Source organism: Chiloscyllium plagiosum, chromosome 45, assembly GCF_004010195.1.
Source record: "Chiloscyllium plagiosum isolate BGI_BamShark_2017 chromosome 45, ASM401019v2, whole genome shotgun sequence".
Classification (NCBI taxonomy): domain Eukaryota; kingdom Metazoa; phylum Chordata; class Chondrichthyes; order Orectolobiformes; family Hemiscylliidae; genus Chiloscyllium; species Chiloscyllium plagiosum.
Genome location: NC_057754.1, coordinates 3,491,966 through 3,507,430, shown reverse-complemented (window position 1 = coordinate 3,507,430; position 15,465 = coordinate 3,491,966). Strand labels below are relative to the sequence as shown.

The following is a 15,465-nucleotide window of genomic DNA, read 5'->3' as shown; positions in this document are numbered from 1 at the left end:
TCAAAGGCCCTGCCCACACAGCTGCCCCACTGCAACTTAACCTTAAAATCAGAGCACAGTAAGGCCATTCAGTCCATCAGCCTGAGCCCAGTTCTTTGAAAATGCTATTCAGATCAGTCCAGTCCTTCACTCATTGCCAGAGATTACAGCTTTGAAACATCCTTTTGGCCCAACTTGTTCAAGCCAACTAGAGACCCTAAATTACTATAGTCCCATCTGCCAGCACTTGGCCCATATCCCTCTAAACCCTTCATATTCATGTACCCACCCAGATGCCTTTTAAACCTCAAATGTAGCAGCCTCCATCACTTCCTCTGGCAGCTCATTCCAGACGAACACCACCCTCTGCATGAAGAGGCTGCGCCCCGCCCCCACCCACCCCCGGTCCCTTTTAAATCTTTCCCGTCACCTTAAACCAATGCCATCTAATTTTGGACTCCCCTACCTCAGGTGGGGGGGGGGGGGGGGGGGAGAAGAGAAAGAGGACTTGGAAAAGTGCCAGTGGATTGGCAACACACTAATGTGACACCTTAATTCAAAAAAGGAGACGGGATGGGGAAAAAAAAAAAGAGTTATGAGCTATCCAAACCCCGTTACTGACTGCCATGCAGAGAAGGTCCCATTGCTCCTGGCCTTCTGCTTGTGTCAGTCAGCCAATACTATACCCCAGAGATCTAACTTCCCAGATCAGTCTCTGATGTAGCTCTTTACTAAATATCTGCTGGAAGTCTAGATACACCACATCCACTGGATTCCCCATTATCCACTCAACTGGTTACATCCTGCAAGAGCTCCAGCGAGTTAGTCAAGCACAACTTGCCCCTTCATGAAGCAGTGCTGACACTGGTGAATTGAGCCTGGTTTTCCCTCGCCTCCAGGGGTTTAGTGATCTCCATGATTGTCGTGGGCAAGTAAGTGGAGCCAGAGGCCAAACTGGTCTGTAGTTTCTCATCTTTTTTGACTAAGGGTGGCCCCCTTAGCCCAATCCACTCTCACTAATTCCCAATCCAGGGAACTTTGGAATATCATAACTAATGCATCCACTATATCTCTACCACCACCTCCTTTAATTACCCTCCGGTGCAGGAGACTTACCTGCCTTTAATCCCAGTTTACTGAACACCGTCACCCTCGTTACAGTAATTTCATCAAGTTCATAATGGCAGTGTTTGGGAAGAAACGATCTTGCATTGTGCAAACAGACACTGGCTTAGTGCCGCTGCCATTGCAGTTTCCCCATTATTACCACGCCATTTTCATCCTCATTTACGGTCACTACTCTTTCCTTTTTATATTCTTCAAGAAGCAGTTGTTGACTCTCTTGTTTTGGCTCATTTCCTGTCATAGGCCCTGCCCATCACCAAGGCCCAAGCCAGGAGTCTGGTGGAATATGCTCCACTTGCCCTGAATGGGGGCAGCTCTAACACTGAAGCTTGACACCATCCAGGGCAAGGCAGCCCACATCCACTCCCTCCAAATGACACTCAAATGCACTTCAAGCACCAACTGTACTACCTAAAAAACAGGTACACAGGAGCACCATGCAAAGGGGAGAAAGAATATGGCTATCCCTGGACTGAGAGGCTTGTGTTTAAGTCCCACCTGCTTCAGAGATGGGTCATAACCTCTGAACAGGTTACTTAGGACAACAGGTTAAGGGAGGAGGGAGGGTGGGGTGGTTGTGAATTAGAGGAGACAGAGACAGACAGAGACACACACACACACACAGAGAGACACACACACACACACAGACAGAGACACACACAGACAGAGACACACACAGACAGAGACACACACAGACACATTGCAGAAGCTCCCAGCTCTGCGGAGGCAGCTGTAAACTTGAGCTGTGGACTGTCAATGTCAGTGAGGGCACAGTATAACATCCTCCACTACTCCACAGACCCTCAAAATCCCTGGCAAATTCATTCCCCTTTCTGACCTCAAGCAACAGCAGTCAGCCAGAAGATCAGGTCAATTCAATACGAGGGATAATAACTCATCAGCTTGCATCACAGGGTGCCAGTTATTCTGCTTCCTGTCTTACAGGGACACAAAACACTCACGAGCTTTGCAGGACACCTACGTACAGAGAAAGTGACCTGATCTTCCAGCTGCCTGCTAGTTTAACATCCCACTGTGTTCCCTGGCCAGCATTTATCTCAGGCTCACTGCAAAACAACACAAGATGAAAGAACACCTCATTTTCCACTTGGGGTTCCCTGCCACCTTCTGGACTCTATGGAGTTCGAGTTTTTAGGGTCTGAGCACCTCCTCCATGTTCTCATCCGAAACTCTGGCACCTACCACATGGACTGCAACCAACCCAGTGTCAGCCCGACCCCTTTAGCATATATACCAACCTTATCCGAACCATCAGTTCAGAACAGGTCACTGGAGTCAGTGTTAACTCTGCTTCCTCTCCACAGATGATGCCAGACCTCAAGTTTTGCCTGGAATTTGTTTTGACGCCGAGGTGCTCGCCTTCTCAGGATTCCAGCTCTGATTTACAGCCCTAGGCTGCTTCTCTCCCCAGACGGCCTCCCCTCGGTCACTCCAGTGAGCTTGGCCAGTCAACTGATCAGGGCGAGACAGTCAGCCAGGAGTCCATCACAGTGCAGTGAAGGGTAAGACAGCAGGGTCAATCCTGTACAAAGGCCTCTCCTCTGGGCCTGAACAATATCAGAAAAGCAGCATAGCCCAAAAAACCCAAGCAGTGATAGGATAATTGGATTCCAATGTGCACATTGGTTTCAAACTGAAATCTTTATTTGTACATCGATCCAACAATTCAACAGTATACAGTGGAGATGACAAGAGCTGCTGGGAGCCAATGACACAGAACACAAGACAATTGGAGGGAGGGATGGTGGGTTGACTCAGTCCCCGGGGTACGGCTATTCCCAGCCAGTCTCTGGATTGTACCCTTACGCTCACCCACAGTCCAAGATGATCTGAACGCTAAGGGCCACAGGAACCACAAGGACTTGGGGTGGGATAGTAAGGCAAGGGAGCTTGAACTGTGGAGACTGCACACTGAGGGCCTGCTATCGTAATCCCCACAGTTTGATTCTTTCCAGAGGTGCCCCGGAAAGGCAGAGCGAGGCGGGTAGACAGACTTAAGGAGGATGGAGTCAGAGAAACAGACTGACAGACAGCAGATGAGAGCAAGAGACAGATACAAAGCGAGGAGGAACAGGCAAGACGTTGGGAAAGTATTTAGCCCCTCACCCACCCCATCTCTCCCTGCACACCTCATTCACCCCACCCCCTCCACAGCCACTGGCTCCCCTACCCCCCCCCAAACCAGGGCATGTGCAGAAAACTCTGGTACAGCGCAGAGAGAGAAATCAGCTCAAATGCTTTCATTAGCGGGACCTCTATGGCTACAGAGTCTTGCCCCACCACAAATCAACCAGGGTCCAAAAGGAGCAGAGGACGCTACTGGGTCTGCTTTGGGGCAGCTCGCTCTCCAGTTGGAGACGGTGTCATATTTGGGGGGGGGGTTGGAAACCATACACTTCCACACAAGTTTACAACCCTGTGGGGAGGGGACTCCCACACCCTGCCATTATCGATTCAGTAACACTACAGAGGGTTAAGACACACTTGGGAGCTCCACGCTTTTGTCTGACTGACTGGATCCATCAAGGTGCAAAGCCAGACTCTGCACCCACCTTAAGAAATACCACCCAGACCAGAGGCTGAGAGAAAGAGCACCTTTCTCTCAGCCCCACACATCCCTCCACAAGGTCTGAAGTAGCAAATTGTGTTCCAATACTTTCCCCAACTCCCCCCCGCAAAAAAAGTCTGGAATTTAAAAGCCCCAAGGAAAAGGTGCATATTTTTAAAAAGATTGAGCATCAATTCAACTGCATTTTACAAAGTGTCTGAGGCCTTTGCCAATAATTTTGGTTTAAAAACAGAGTGAAGGTCTGTGATGAGCCAAGTGCCCCCCCAGCATGCTAGCCCATCAAGAGAGAGTGGCTGTGGGTTGCTCTGAGCAGCACAGAGGGGTGGCTGTGCATCCAAAAGCAGAGGGGGGGGGGGTCAGTCAGTGATTTGCTGGGTGGGTACGACAGGATCTAAATCTCAAGGTGCCCACAAGGGCATGTCCTCAATGGCTCCCAGAGGTTAGTGTGCCAACCTGAGCTTGGCCACAGCATGCCTCTCCAGGTCACAAAGGCCTAGGCTCAACCTGTGAGGAAGTAGAGCCGCAAGGTGCACCTTTAGCCAAGTTTTAAGGAATCAAAGCACCCGAGAGGTGGGATGTGAAATCAAAAAAGACATCAAGGTGTTCAAACTGGCCATTGACCACTTTGGTTAGCGTCCCACTGGATGTGGGAAGGTGAAGGGAGGAGGGTGTGGTGGTGGTGGGGGGCGCGGGGGGATAAGGAGGACAGGACGAGGGGGCGGTGGAGGAGGACGGTAGGGAAGTCACTCATGTCTCCGCTTGGAGGGCGGGATTAAATGCTCAGGCAGTTCGTTGGGCAGCTCGTGGCCTTCCAGCTTGACCTTGATGAGGTGGTTGGCCAGGGCAAACTCTTCATCATCCAGCATGCCGTCCTTGTCCACGTCAGCCAGCTTCCAGATCTTGCCCAGCACCGTGTTGGGCAGCTTGGACTTCACCATCTCCTTCTTGGCGCTGGCACCCGTCACCTTGCCGTTGACCGGCGACAGGGTGTAGAAGATCTCATCGTATGTGGGCTTGTCCCTGCCCACCACCCACTCCACCTCATCGATGCCCTCGCCTGCACCCTCACCGTAGCCAGCACCAAACGGCCCATTCATTGTACCTTCAAAGGCACCACCATGGACAATCTGCTTGGGCATCTGTGCCTCCTCCTGACGTACCATGGTCATCAGGCGGGCAATGTCATTGGCCAGCATGTCATCAACCATGTCCAATAGTTTGGGTTTGAGGCTCTGGAACTTGGTGAAATCCATCGTCTGCAAGTGCTCCTGAGACAGACAAAAAGATCATGTTAGGCAGATCCTCTGACTACCCTAACCAGCCACCTCTCACCACAGGAGACGCACAGAAACCGGCCCAATCCAGTACACAGTCAGCTCTAATAGAGCCTCCGCCCATCTCTGCATTTGAGATGACTGCAGATGCTGGAGGCTTGAAATAAAAGCAAGGAGCTGGAGAAACTCAGTAGGCCCACCACATCTGCACAGAGAAAAACCCATTCATGTTTCAAGTCTGGTAGGACTTGTCCAGGATTTGGAACAGTTTCTCTGCAGACCTGCTAAATTTCTCCAGCAGCTTTTTTGATTTTTTAAGTGACACCATCTCATCTTAAAAAGGTGGAAAACTAGACAGGAAGCCCCACGTTCTCCCATTCTCTGCACAAGGACATTTCTCGTGAATTCCTGACTGGATTTCTTGGTGCCTGCCATGTATGGAGTGCTTGTAGCAATACCTTTCCCCTACACATTCCTGCAACACTGAGGTCTCAGTACAAAGTCCCCCACTTTAACTCTGGCCCAGAATCGAGGGGCAGACTGGCCTTGCTAATGAGGTGCAATTTCAAAAAATTCACTCAGGATAAAGGTGTGCAACTCCTGTACTCAATGCCCTGACCAGCAGCCAAGGTGATCACTTGACTCCGTTGCACAATTTTACTGTTCAAAGTGAGAGAAGATTTGTAGCTCGGGTGCTCGTTGTTGTGGTTCTGTTCGCCGAGCTGGGAATTTGTGTTACAGATGTTTCACCCCCTGTCTAGGTGACATCCTCAGTGCTTGGGAGCCTCCTGTGAAGCGCTTCTGTGATCTTTCCTCCGGCATTTATAGTGGTTTGTCTCTGCCGCTTCCGGTTGTCAGCGGAATTCCTAGAGGCATGGCATTCATCCACAGATTCAATCAATAAGCACATCGACCTGGATCCAAAATACCAACCACTACAGCGGACAGCTGGAACTGACAACCGGAAGCGGCAGGGACAGGCCACTATAAATGCCGGAGGAAAGACCACAGAAGCGCTTCACAGGAGGCTCCCAAGCACTGAGGATGTCACCGAGACAGGGGACGAAACGTCTGCAACACAAATTCCCAGCTCGGCGAACAGAACCACAACAATTTTACGGTATTCAATTGCCACCATTAGGTCAGCAAGATTTGAACCTGGATCTGCAGAACATGAACTGGGTCTCTGGATTAATTGTCCCAATTTAATTAAGTAGTTTCAATTAATCATCCTAATAATCTAGATTAATGGCTTGGATAATACCACCTCTGCATACTTCTATTGATTAAGAAATAGTTTGGTGCACACAGTCCACAGATACACCTTTGTCATCCTCCTCAGCATTGGCCACCCCCAGTTTAGTGCCCTCCCCAAATTCAGAAATTGTTTCATGAAAAGGCTGAGTCATTTGCTTAATGAGAGAAGACCAATTTCCACCTTTTAGAGACAGATGTACAGCATGGAAACAGAGCCTTCGGTCCACTCCGTCCATGCCGACCAGACATCCCAACCCAATCTAGTCCCACCTGCCAGCACCTGGCCCATATCCCTCCCCAAATGCCTCTATATTGTCATTGTACCAGCCTCCACCACATCCTCTGGCAGCTCATTCCATACCCATACCACCCTGTGAAAAAGTTGCCCCTTAGGTCTCTTTTATATCTTTCCCCTCTCACCCTAAACCTATGCCCTCTAGTTCTGGACTCCCCCACCCCAGGGAAAAGACTGCCTATTTACCCTATCCATGCCCCTCAATTTTATAAACCTCTAAAGGTGACCCCTCAGCCTCCGACACTCTAGGGAAAACAGCTCTAGCCTGTTCAGCCTCTCCCTGTAACTCAAACCCTCCAATCCTGGTAACATCCTTGTAAACCTTTCCTGAACCCTTTCAAGTTTCACAACATCTTTCTGATAGGAAGGAGACCAGAACTGCATGCAATCTTCCAACAGTGGCCTAACCTTTGAGAGAATAACTCCCACAGTGTGAGCTACCTTCAAGTGAAATTTTGCCTCTTGCACCCTGACCTCTCACAGGCAGACTTGCCAATTCGTGCCTGAAGAAGAATGAGAGATTAGGCTTTCTGAGCACTCTGATGGATTGACGTCACTGCATTACTTACTGCTCTTCGGAGGGTTGGTGTGGACTCAACAGGCCATTCAGCCTGTTTCCACACTGCTGGGATTCCATGATTTTTTACACCATGCCTGGACACCGTAACCCTTAATTCTTTCACTGTTCAAAAATCTCTGCCCTCAACGAGGTAACCTCAACTACTTCACTGGCCAAGGAAATCCAGATTGACAACCCTTGGGGTGAAGTTCCTCCTCAGCTCAGTCCAAAATCTGCTCCCCCTTATTTTGAGGCTGTGCCCTCTAGTTCCAGTTTCACCTGCCAGTGGGAACAGCCTCTTAGCTATTCCCTTCATGTTTTGAAAAGACTTTCCCCTTCTCCCCCATACCATTTTTCTACATTGAACTGAGTATAATCCCAGTCTGCTCAATCTATAAATAGCCTGAATCCTGATGAAGGGCTTTTGCCCGAAACTGCAATTTTCCTGCTCCTCGGATGGTGCCTAACTTGCTGTGCTATTCCAGCACCACTCTAAATCGGGACTGATTTCCAGCATCACTTTTGCCGCAGTCATAAGCCAACCCTCACCTGCAGAATAATCTCATGACCCTCCTCTGCACCCCCTCCAGTGCCAGCACATCCTCTCTCAAGGAGGGGAACTGTACAATGAGCTTATGACCTTCCTGTAACCTAACTCCATAATTCCTGGCCACCTCCCGTCACCAATAACCTAAAAAGTGTAAAATCGCCAACTGTAGCTAAGCCTTAGCCCCAGGGAGTGTCAGGGATGAGGTGGGGAGGGTTCAGGGATGAAGCAGACGTCAGCAGGCTGTGGTGTCAGGGCAGGAGGTTGAGAGAGAAGTTCACGTACCTGCATTTTCTTCAGGCTGGGAAAGTCACCCGGAGAGATCTGATGCTCCCGTTCGATCTTTTGGTAGATCTCTCCAAGGCTGTTGATGAGTTCCTTCTTCTTGTTCTCCTTCCCAAACACACTTGGCATCTCCTTCTTTAAGGAGGAAATGATGTAGGCGTGAACCTGGGAGGAGGAGGAGGAGAGAGTCACTGCTTGATGGGGTGCCTGTTTACATAACTGTGGCCACATCTGGGTGACCTGAGGACTGGACAGGACTGAACAGTAGGCCAGTAACATAGGCAAGGGGTCCAGGTGGAGTCGGCATAGAGTCTGAGCCAGCTCGGAGATTCAATCCTGCTCAGGTGTTCGATGGTAACCGAGGTGGCAACTTTGGGGTTTTCAACCTTAATTCGGGCTCAGCTTTGTTAACTTTTATTACACCAAAAGTGGTGCATTGTTTGAGCTCTAAGGAGAGGCTGAATAGGCTGCGGCTATTTTCCCTGGAGTGTCACAGGCTGAGGGGTGACCTTTATAGAGATTTTAAAAAAGGAGGGGTTAGGGTAAATAGTCAAGTCTTTTCTCTAGGGTGGGGGGGGGGGGTGGAGTCCAAAACTAGAGGGCATAGGCTTAAGGAGAGAGGCAATAGATTTAAAAGGTCCTGAGGGACAAGGTTTTCATACTGAGTGCTGCGTGTATGGAATGAGCAGGTTGGTACAATTATATTGAAGGGTATCTGGATGCCTTTCCAACTGGATATTAATAGGAAGGGTTGAGAGAGATATCAGCCAAACTAGGCATATCTGGTTCACATGGACCAAAGGTTCTGCTTCCATGCTCTCCATCTTTACGATGGAGACAGCTCAGACTATTGAGAGGAGTAGAATTTGGTGCACTACAAAGGTAGGGCAGCAGAGGGAGCTTTACTCCGTAACCACATACACCCCATGGACAAGGAAGGTTCGATAGAGACAGAGGGACACCGGATCCAACCTCAGCTAAACTCAGTCTTCTCCGCTTTGGGAGAAGGATTCCAGGGAATTCCTTTACTTCCCAGACCCTGTACGAATTCCCTCCCTAAATCTCCCCACCTCTTTCAGATGAGAGAGACTGATCTGTGGCCATGCCTTTTCACTGCCTGTCCAAAGGTTTCATCATCTGGCTCAGTGTCTAATCTTGACTAAAGGGATTTATTTTAACAGCGTGGTAAAGTTAACAGTGTTACAGAGTCTGATGCAGAGTCAGGAGGATTTCAGGAGAGATAACCCAGCATTCAAAAAAAAAAGAGCAAGACTGGACGAGTTGAGAGAGAATAGCTGAGCCAGACTGAAACATGAGCCGAGACGCAGTCAGCCTGCACAGTCACTGACAGTACTGCCTTAATCAGTGGGATTCAATGTATGAGTCGTGCTTTAGGAAACGTTCAGTGTTCACAATAAATCGATGCTTTGAAGCAGGCTGAAAGGAGAAAGGAGTTACCTCAGATAAACCAGTGTGCAGACAGGGTTACAAACCAATGCAGCACTCAGACAGCACACTGTTATACTGAACTGGATATTCTCTCCCCTTGCCACCTCTGCAAAGCCCGACAGGGTATGGAAAGTTTGAGTGAAGAAATGCTGGGACTTGCTTTCCTTAGGAGGGAGGTTAAGAGATGAGGTTTGCAAAATCACGAAGGGTTTAGATAGTGTTAATGGGAGCTTTCTTTCCCCTTGGGTAGGGCACTTCAGGACTGGGAGCATATTTAAGGCGAGGAAAGAAACTTAAAGAAACGAGGGCCAAATTGTTTTTGTAACAGATGGTGGTGTGTGGGGAATCAACTTCCAGGGTCTAGGATTACAACATTTAAAAGGACATTTCAATAAGTGCAAGATTTGGAAAGGTTTGGGGCTCGAGAAGTATATCAGCCATGATTGAATGGTGGAGCAGACTTGGGCTGAATGGCCTCATTTCTGCTCATGGGCTTTATGGTCTGGAGGGATATGGGCCTGGAGCAGGCAGGCAGTTTGGGATTACATTCAGCATGGGCTGGTTGGACCAAAAAGGTGTTTCTGTGCTGCACGACTGTCTGGGTATCAATACCAGACTGCTGCCTCCAGTCCAGTCAGGTCAGTTGATCCACTTCCCCCAGCCCCCCCCCAACACAGGCTTCCTGCTGCTCTACTGCAGCTAAACAAGCAGCCACCTTTGCAACACATTAAATTAGCACCAACCCGACAAAAAGCACACAGTGCATTAGTTGCTGGCAATCCAAAACAAAACCAGGGCTTGGAGAAACAGAGCAGGAATTAGAGACCTGAAACCTGCCAACCCTGAACAATGTGGTCTGCGCATTCACCTTAACAGATGATCGCAGGGTAGGGACAGGGGCTTTTCTTTCCCAGAGAGAAAACAGTGCATCAGTGGGGCTTTCACAGTTAAACAGCTTCATGGCCACTTAGTTGATACCAACTTGCAAGTGACTGGCGAGATCAGAAATTGTGGCTGTGAACATCAAGGCTTCTGGGTTCATCCGACACCAATGACCTTCGTACAACTGCTGGACACAAGTATTTCCCATGGGTGCTGGGAAACAGGAATGGAAATAGTTGGAACCAGACATTCCACTCTCAAACGTCATTGCCCTGCAGTCCAGGTGGTTTACACTTTGAAGCCCAGAGGGTGGGCAAATTGAACACTGGCTGTACTTAAGATTAGGCATTTAAGTGATTTAAGAACATCTGGGGGGGAAAAAACCACCCTGTTACAGACTGAACTGCTCACACTGAAAGTGGGAACGGCCATCCGTGACTTAAAGGCTATGTATTGGGAGAGCTGTGCATGACATGCTGAGTTTGATAAGGGTGCACCATAAGTTGATTCAAAGACTTGGACAGGGCTGTAGCATAGGTTTAAGGTGGGTGGGTGGGGGTGTCTGTATGTACAGAATGAGCTGCCAGCGTTAGTACAACATTTAAAAAGGCATTTGGATGGGGACATGATTAGGAAAGGTTTAAGAGGGATACTGGCCAAAGGCTGGGAAACAGGACTAGACTAATTTAGGGTCTCTGGTCAGCATGGATGATTTGGGCTGAAGGGTCTCTGTGCTGTACAACGCTCTACAGTCTTGTAGACCTTTAAGCCAGCTACCTCCCCATGTTACGCTGTAAGAATCAATATCAAATTAGAGGACAGCCATAAAGCTGGATCTCAAATTTCTTTTAAAAAGGGTGGTTTGTGGGAGAAGGCAGCTCAAGGCACAAGCTTCAGAGCAGCACAGAGACAAAGTTAACAGCCAGCAGGAGTACAGAGAGGGAGGACTGGCTCTCTAATAGAAAAGATAGTCAGATAAGGCAGGCCATGTCCAGGGTGGACCCTCTAAGTAACACCACAGTGATCAGTGCTGGGTCATAATGACTGACATTAGTAACTGAAATCTGCAGAGAGGGATGGAGTTAGGTAGAGTGAGGGGGCAATGAAAACATGGAAATTGGAATAGAACATGGGAAAATATGAGGTGAGGCACATGGGCAGGAAGAGTATGGATGCTACTTAAAAGAAAATGGAAGAGTCCTTGTCCACAAATTACAGTTAGCATCCAGGTTCAGCAGGTTATGGGGAAGGACAAATGGAACGTTGGCCTTTACTGTCAAGATAAAAGGGAAGATACAGATGGAGTTTTTGGTAAAACTACACAAAGCATTAGTTAGACCCCAGCTGGAATACTGTGAACGAACATTTGTACTGACAGCAACTCAACAGGTACCTCCAAGGGCAACAGGGGATGGGAGAAACATGCTGACCTGGCTGATTAATGGCTGCCTTCACCCCTCCCAAGCAACTAGCAAAGCAAAGTTTCGGTCCCCTTCCCCAAGTGAATGTATACTGGTATTGGAGACAGTCCATGGCTGGTTCACTCAGTCCACAGTACAAAGGAATAGTTGAGTAAGATTAGTTTGGGCCTGTACTCACTGGAAAGGAGGAGAGGCCACTTAACTGCAACAAAGATGCTTACAGACCCTGACAAGGTGGATGAGTGTAGGCTGGTCCCCCCCACTGTGGGAAAGTCCAGGTCCAGAAGGCACAGAGATGCAGCTTTCATTTAAGGGTCGCACATTTAAGACAGAAACGAGGAGGAATTCTTTCAAAAGGGTGGTGAATCTGGAATTTGTCACTGCTGTCGAGGCTAGGTTATTCAAAGCTGAGATTTTTAATCAGGAAGAGAATCAGGGGTTTGGGGGAAAAAGGCAGGAAAGAGGAGTTGATCAGCCATTCAACAGCAGAGCAAACCTGATGGGCTGAATGGCCAACTTTGCTCCTATGTCTAATCCTGCAGTGAGGATGATCACTTATTCTGGGACAACATTGGACAGCCTACAGGGTTCAGAGCCACCTCAACAGCTCATCCCCCCTCTCCTCCTAGAGTAAACTCATTCCCCACACTCTGGGCTGGGCTGAATCAATACACTGCAGACAAAAGCTGCTGGGAATAGTCAGTCCTTTCCAATACTGCTGGTCATCCACCCCCACCCCAAACAGAGCAGTTCTCAAGGCTACACCATGATACAGGACAGAAACGCGTGTCAGATTCAGGAACAAACAGTACTGGGACAGAATGGAATGGACACAATTCTCTGCTCACAGGTTCAGAAGTGTCACCACTGGTACAGGCCTTCCAACCACATGGAACCATTATTAACCGGAGGCCTGGTTTAAGTAGAGACAGACAGGTAGGGATTTAAAGCCAAGGAAGAGGCCAAATTCAGGTCGTTGCTCAGTCCCTCCCTGTACTGGTGGGCTTTCAAACCCATCTGTCAGGAGAAATCTTTAAACAGAGCGCTCTCGCTATCTCACGGCTTGCACTCCAGGTGTTTGGGAAATAAGCCCCACAACTATGAGGGGGCTGGGGAAATTTTAAGAGTTATTTTTGAATTTAAAAGAATTCACATTGCTTGCAGGAACTCCCAAATCGACAGCAGTGCCTGCATTAAACTTGGAACATTGATTAGAGAGCTATGGAAAGGTGGTGGCTGAAGGTGCTGTTGGATTGAGAAGAGTATGAGAGAACAGAGTTCAGTGCAATGTTAGCCTTCCTCATGAGAATCAGCACTCCACAAGACATTGCAGGGCAACTGGAAGACAGACCCAAAGTAGCTTTCAAAAGCTGTCTGACATCAGCTAGAGGGATCCCGGCATTGACATGTTCTGTAATTCTGGGTCACATTTCAGGAAATATATCGCAAGTGGTCTTGTAAATTACTGCATTGCACAATGCCTCATGATTCCGATCACGTACGTCAGCAAGGGTTTTGTAAGGCCAAGAGGAACAGAGCGCACAGTTCGGGGGGGAAGGAGAGATGCTAACAAATCCACTGGAGGCAATACAGTGAGATTCACTGGTCTCAGGGTGAACAGGAGTGCCCTCTGAGGGGGGATTGAGGGGGGGGGGTGGAATTTGGTCCTAGGGGTGGAATTTGATCCTACATTTTCTCCAGACTACAGAAAGACAGGGCTGACAGATTATATCAGAATGCAAGTAGTCTAAGGAATAAGGTAAGCAAGCCAAAACTGGCAGGTGCAATGGGGTGGGCACCAGAGTTTTTTTGAGAAGGTGACCAAGCATGTGAATGAGGGTAGGGCAGTTGATGTGGTGTACATGGACTTCATTAAAGCCTTTGATAAGGTTCCACATGGTAGGCTGTTGGAGAAAATGCAGAGGCATGGGATTGAGGGTGATTTAGCAGTTTGGATTAGAAAGTAGCTTTCTGAAAGGTGGCAGCGAGTGGTGGTTGATGGAAAATATTCAGCCTGGAGTCCGGTTACTAGTGGTGTGCCACAAGGATCTGTTTTGGGACCACTGCTGTTTGTCATTTTTATAAATGACTTAGACGCAGGCATAGGTGGATGGATTAGTAAGTTTGCAGACGACATTAAAGTCGGTGGAGTAGTGGACAGTGTGGAAGAATGTTGCAGGGGGACTTGGATAAACTGCAGAATTGGGCTGAGAGGTGGCGAATGGAGTTCAATGCAGCTAAATGTGAGGTGATCCACTTTGGGAAGAACAGGAAGGCAGAGTACTGGGTCAATGGAAAGATTCTTGTTAGTGGGGATGTGCTGAGGGATCTTGGAGTCCATGTACATAGATCCCTGAAAGTTGCCACCCAGGTGGATAGTGCTGTTAAGAAGGCATACAGTGTATTAGGTTTCCTTGGTAGAGGAATTGAGTTCCAGAACCACAATATGCTGCAACTATACAAAACATTGGTGCGGCCACACTTGGAATAGTGTGTACAGTTCTGGTCGCCATATTTCAGGAAGGATGTGGAAACATTGGAAAAGGTGCAGAGGAGATTTATCAGGATGTTGCCTGGTCTGGAGGGAAGGTCTTGAGGAAAGGCTGAGAGACTGGAACCTGTTCTCATTGGCAAGGAGGCTAAGAGGGGATTTGATAGAGACATACAAGGTCAGAGGACTAGATAGGGCCGACAGTGAAAGTCTTTTTCCTCGGATGACGACGTCAGCGTGTATGAGAGGGCATAACTACAAATTGCAGGGTGATAGATTGAAGACAGAAGTCAGAGGCAGGTTCTTTATGTAGAGAGTGGTAAGGGCGTGGAATGCCCTACCTGCTAATGTAGTTAACTCAGCCACATTAGGGAGATTTAAATAATCCTTAGATAAGTACATGGATGATTTTGGGATAGTGTAGGGGACGAGCAGAGAATAATTCACAGGTCGGCGCAACATTGAGGGCCGAAGGGCCTGTTCTGTGCTGTATTGTTCTATGTTCTAAAGAGATCAGGGTTGGAAGCTGAATACACGTCCTATTGAAAAGGTATGCAGGTGGGCGGAGGTGGGGTTGCCTTATTGTAAGGAACGAAATTAAAATTTAATACCTATAGTAAGAAACGAAGTAGGGTCAGATGGTGCAGAATGCGGGTGGGGAGAGTTAGGGAACTGCAAAGGTTAAAAAAATAGCTGGAGTCATGTGCAGGTCCCCAATCAGCAATCAGGAGCTGGGGTGCAAGATACACCACATGATGTGTAGGAAAGGCAAAGTTAGTGATCATGGGGACTTCAATATGCAGGTGGGCTGGGAAAGTCGAATTGGTAGTGGATTGCAAAAGGAATTTGTGGAACATCTAAGAGATGGCTTTTTGGAGCAGCTTAGAGCCCAAGGAACAGGCAATATTGGATTCAGTGTTGTTATACAATGAAGCAGACTTGACAAGGAAGCTCAAGGTGAAGGAACCCTTAGGAGGCAGTGATCCAATGACTGAATTCACTCTGCAATTTGAGAGACAGAAGGTAGAATCAGATAATGGTATTACAGCTGAAGGCAACTACACAGACATGAGGGGGGAGCTGGGTAGAACTGACTAGGAGGGCGGCCTACCAGGAAAAAGTGGAATAGCAATGGCAAGAGTTTCTGGGAATAATTCAGGAGACACATTCATCCAGAGGTAAAAGCAGCTTAGCGCAGGGAGGATGAAGCAACAATCCCTGACTTCCCAAGTTGGCCATAGCAACAAAGCAGAAGAGAAAGCATATACTGTGGTGAAGGACAGTGGGAAACCAAAGGATTGGGAAGCTTAC

At 48.4% G+C, this 15,465-nt stretch overlaps 1 protein-coding gene across 1 annotated transcript in view; it reads right to left on the bottom strand.

The window, feature by feature from the left end:
- Nucleotides 1-2,747: 2,747 nt before the first annotated feature.
- Nucleotides 2,748-15,465, bottom strand: part of LOC122543832 (EH domain-containing protein 1) — a 36,740-nt gene continuing 24,022 nt past the window's right edge. The window contains exons 4-5 of the mRNA XM_043682645.1: nucleotides 7,912-8,076; nucleotides 2,748-4,962 (exon numbers count right to left, since the gene is read on the bottom strand). Of these exons, the coding sequence (XP_043538580.1) occupies nucleotides 4,438-4,962; nucleotides 7,912-8,076 (690 nt within the window). The 3' untranslated portion in view covers nucleotides 2,748-4,437. The remainder of the gene's footprint in view (nucleotides 4,963-7,911; nucleotides 8,077-15,465) is intronic.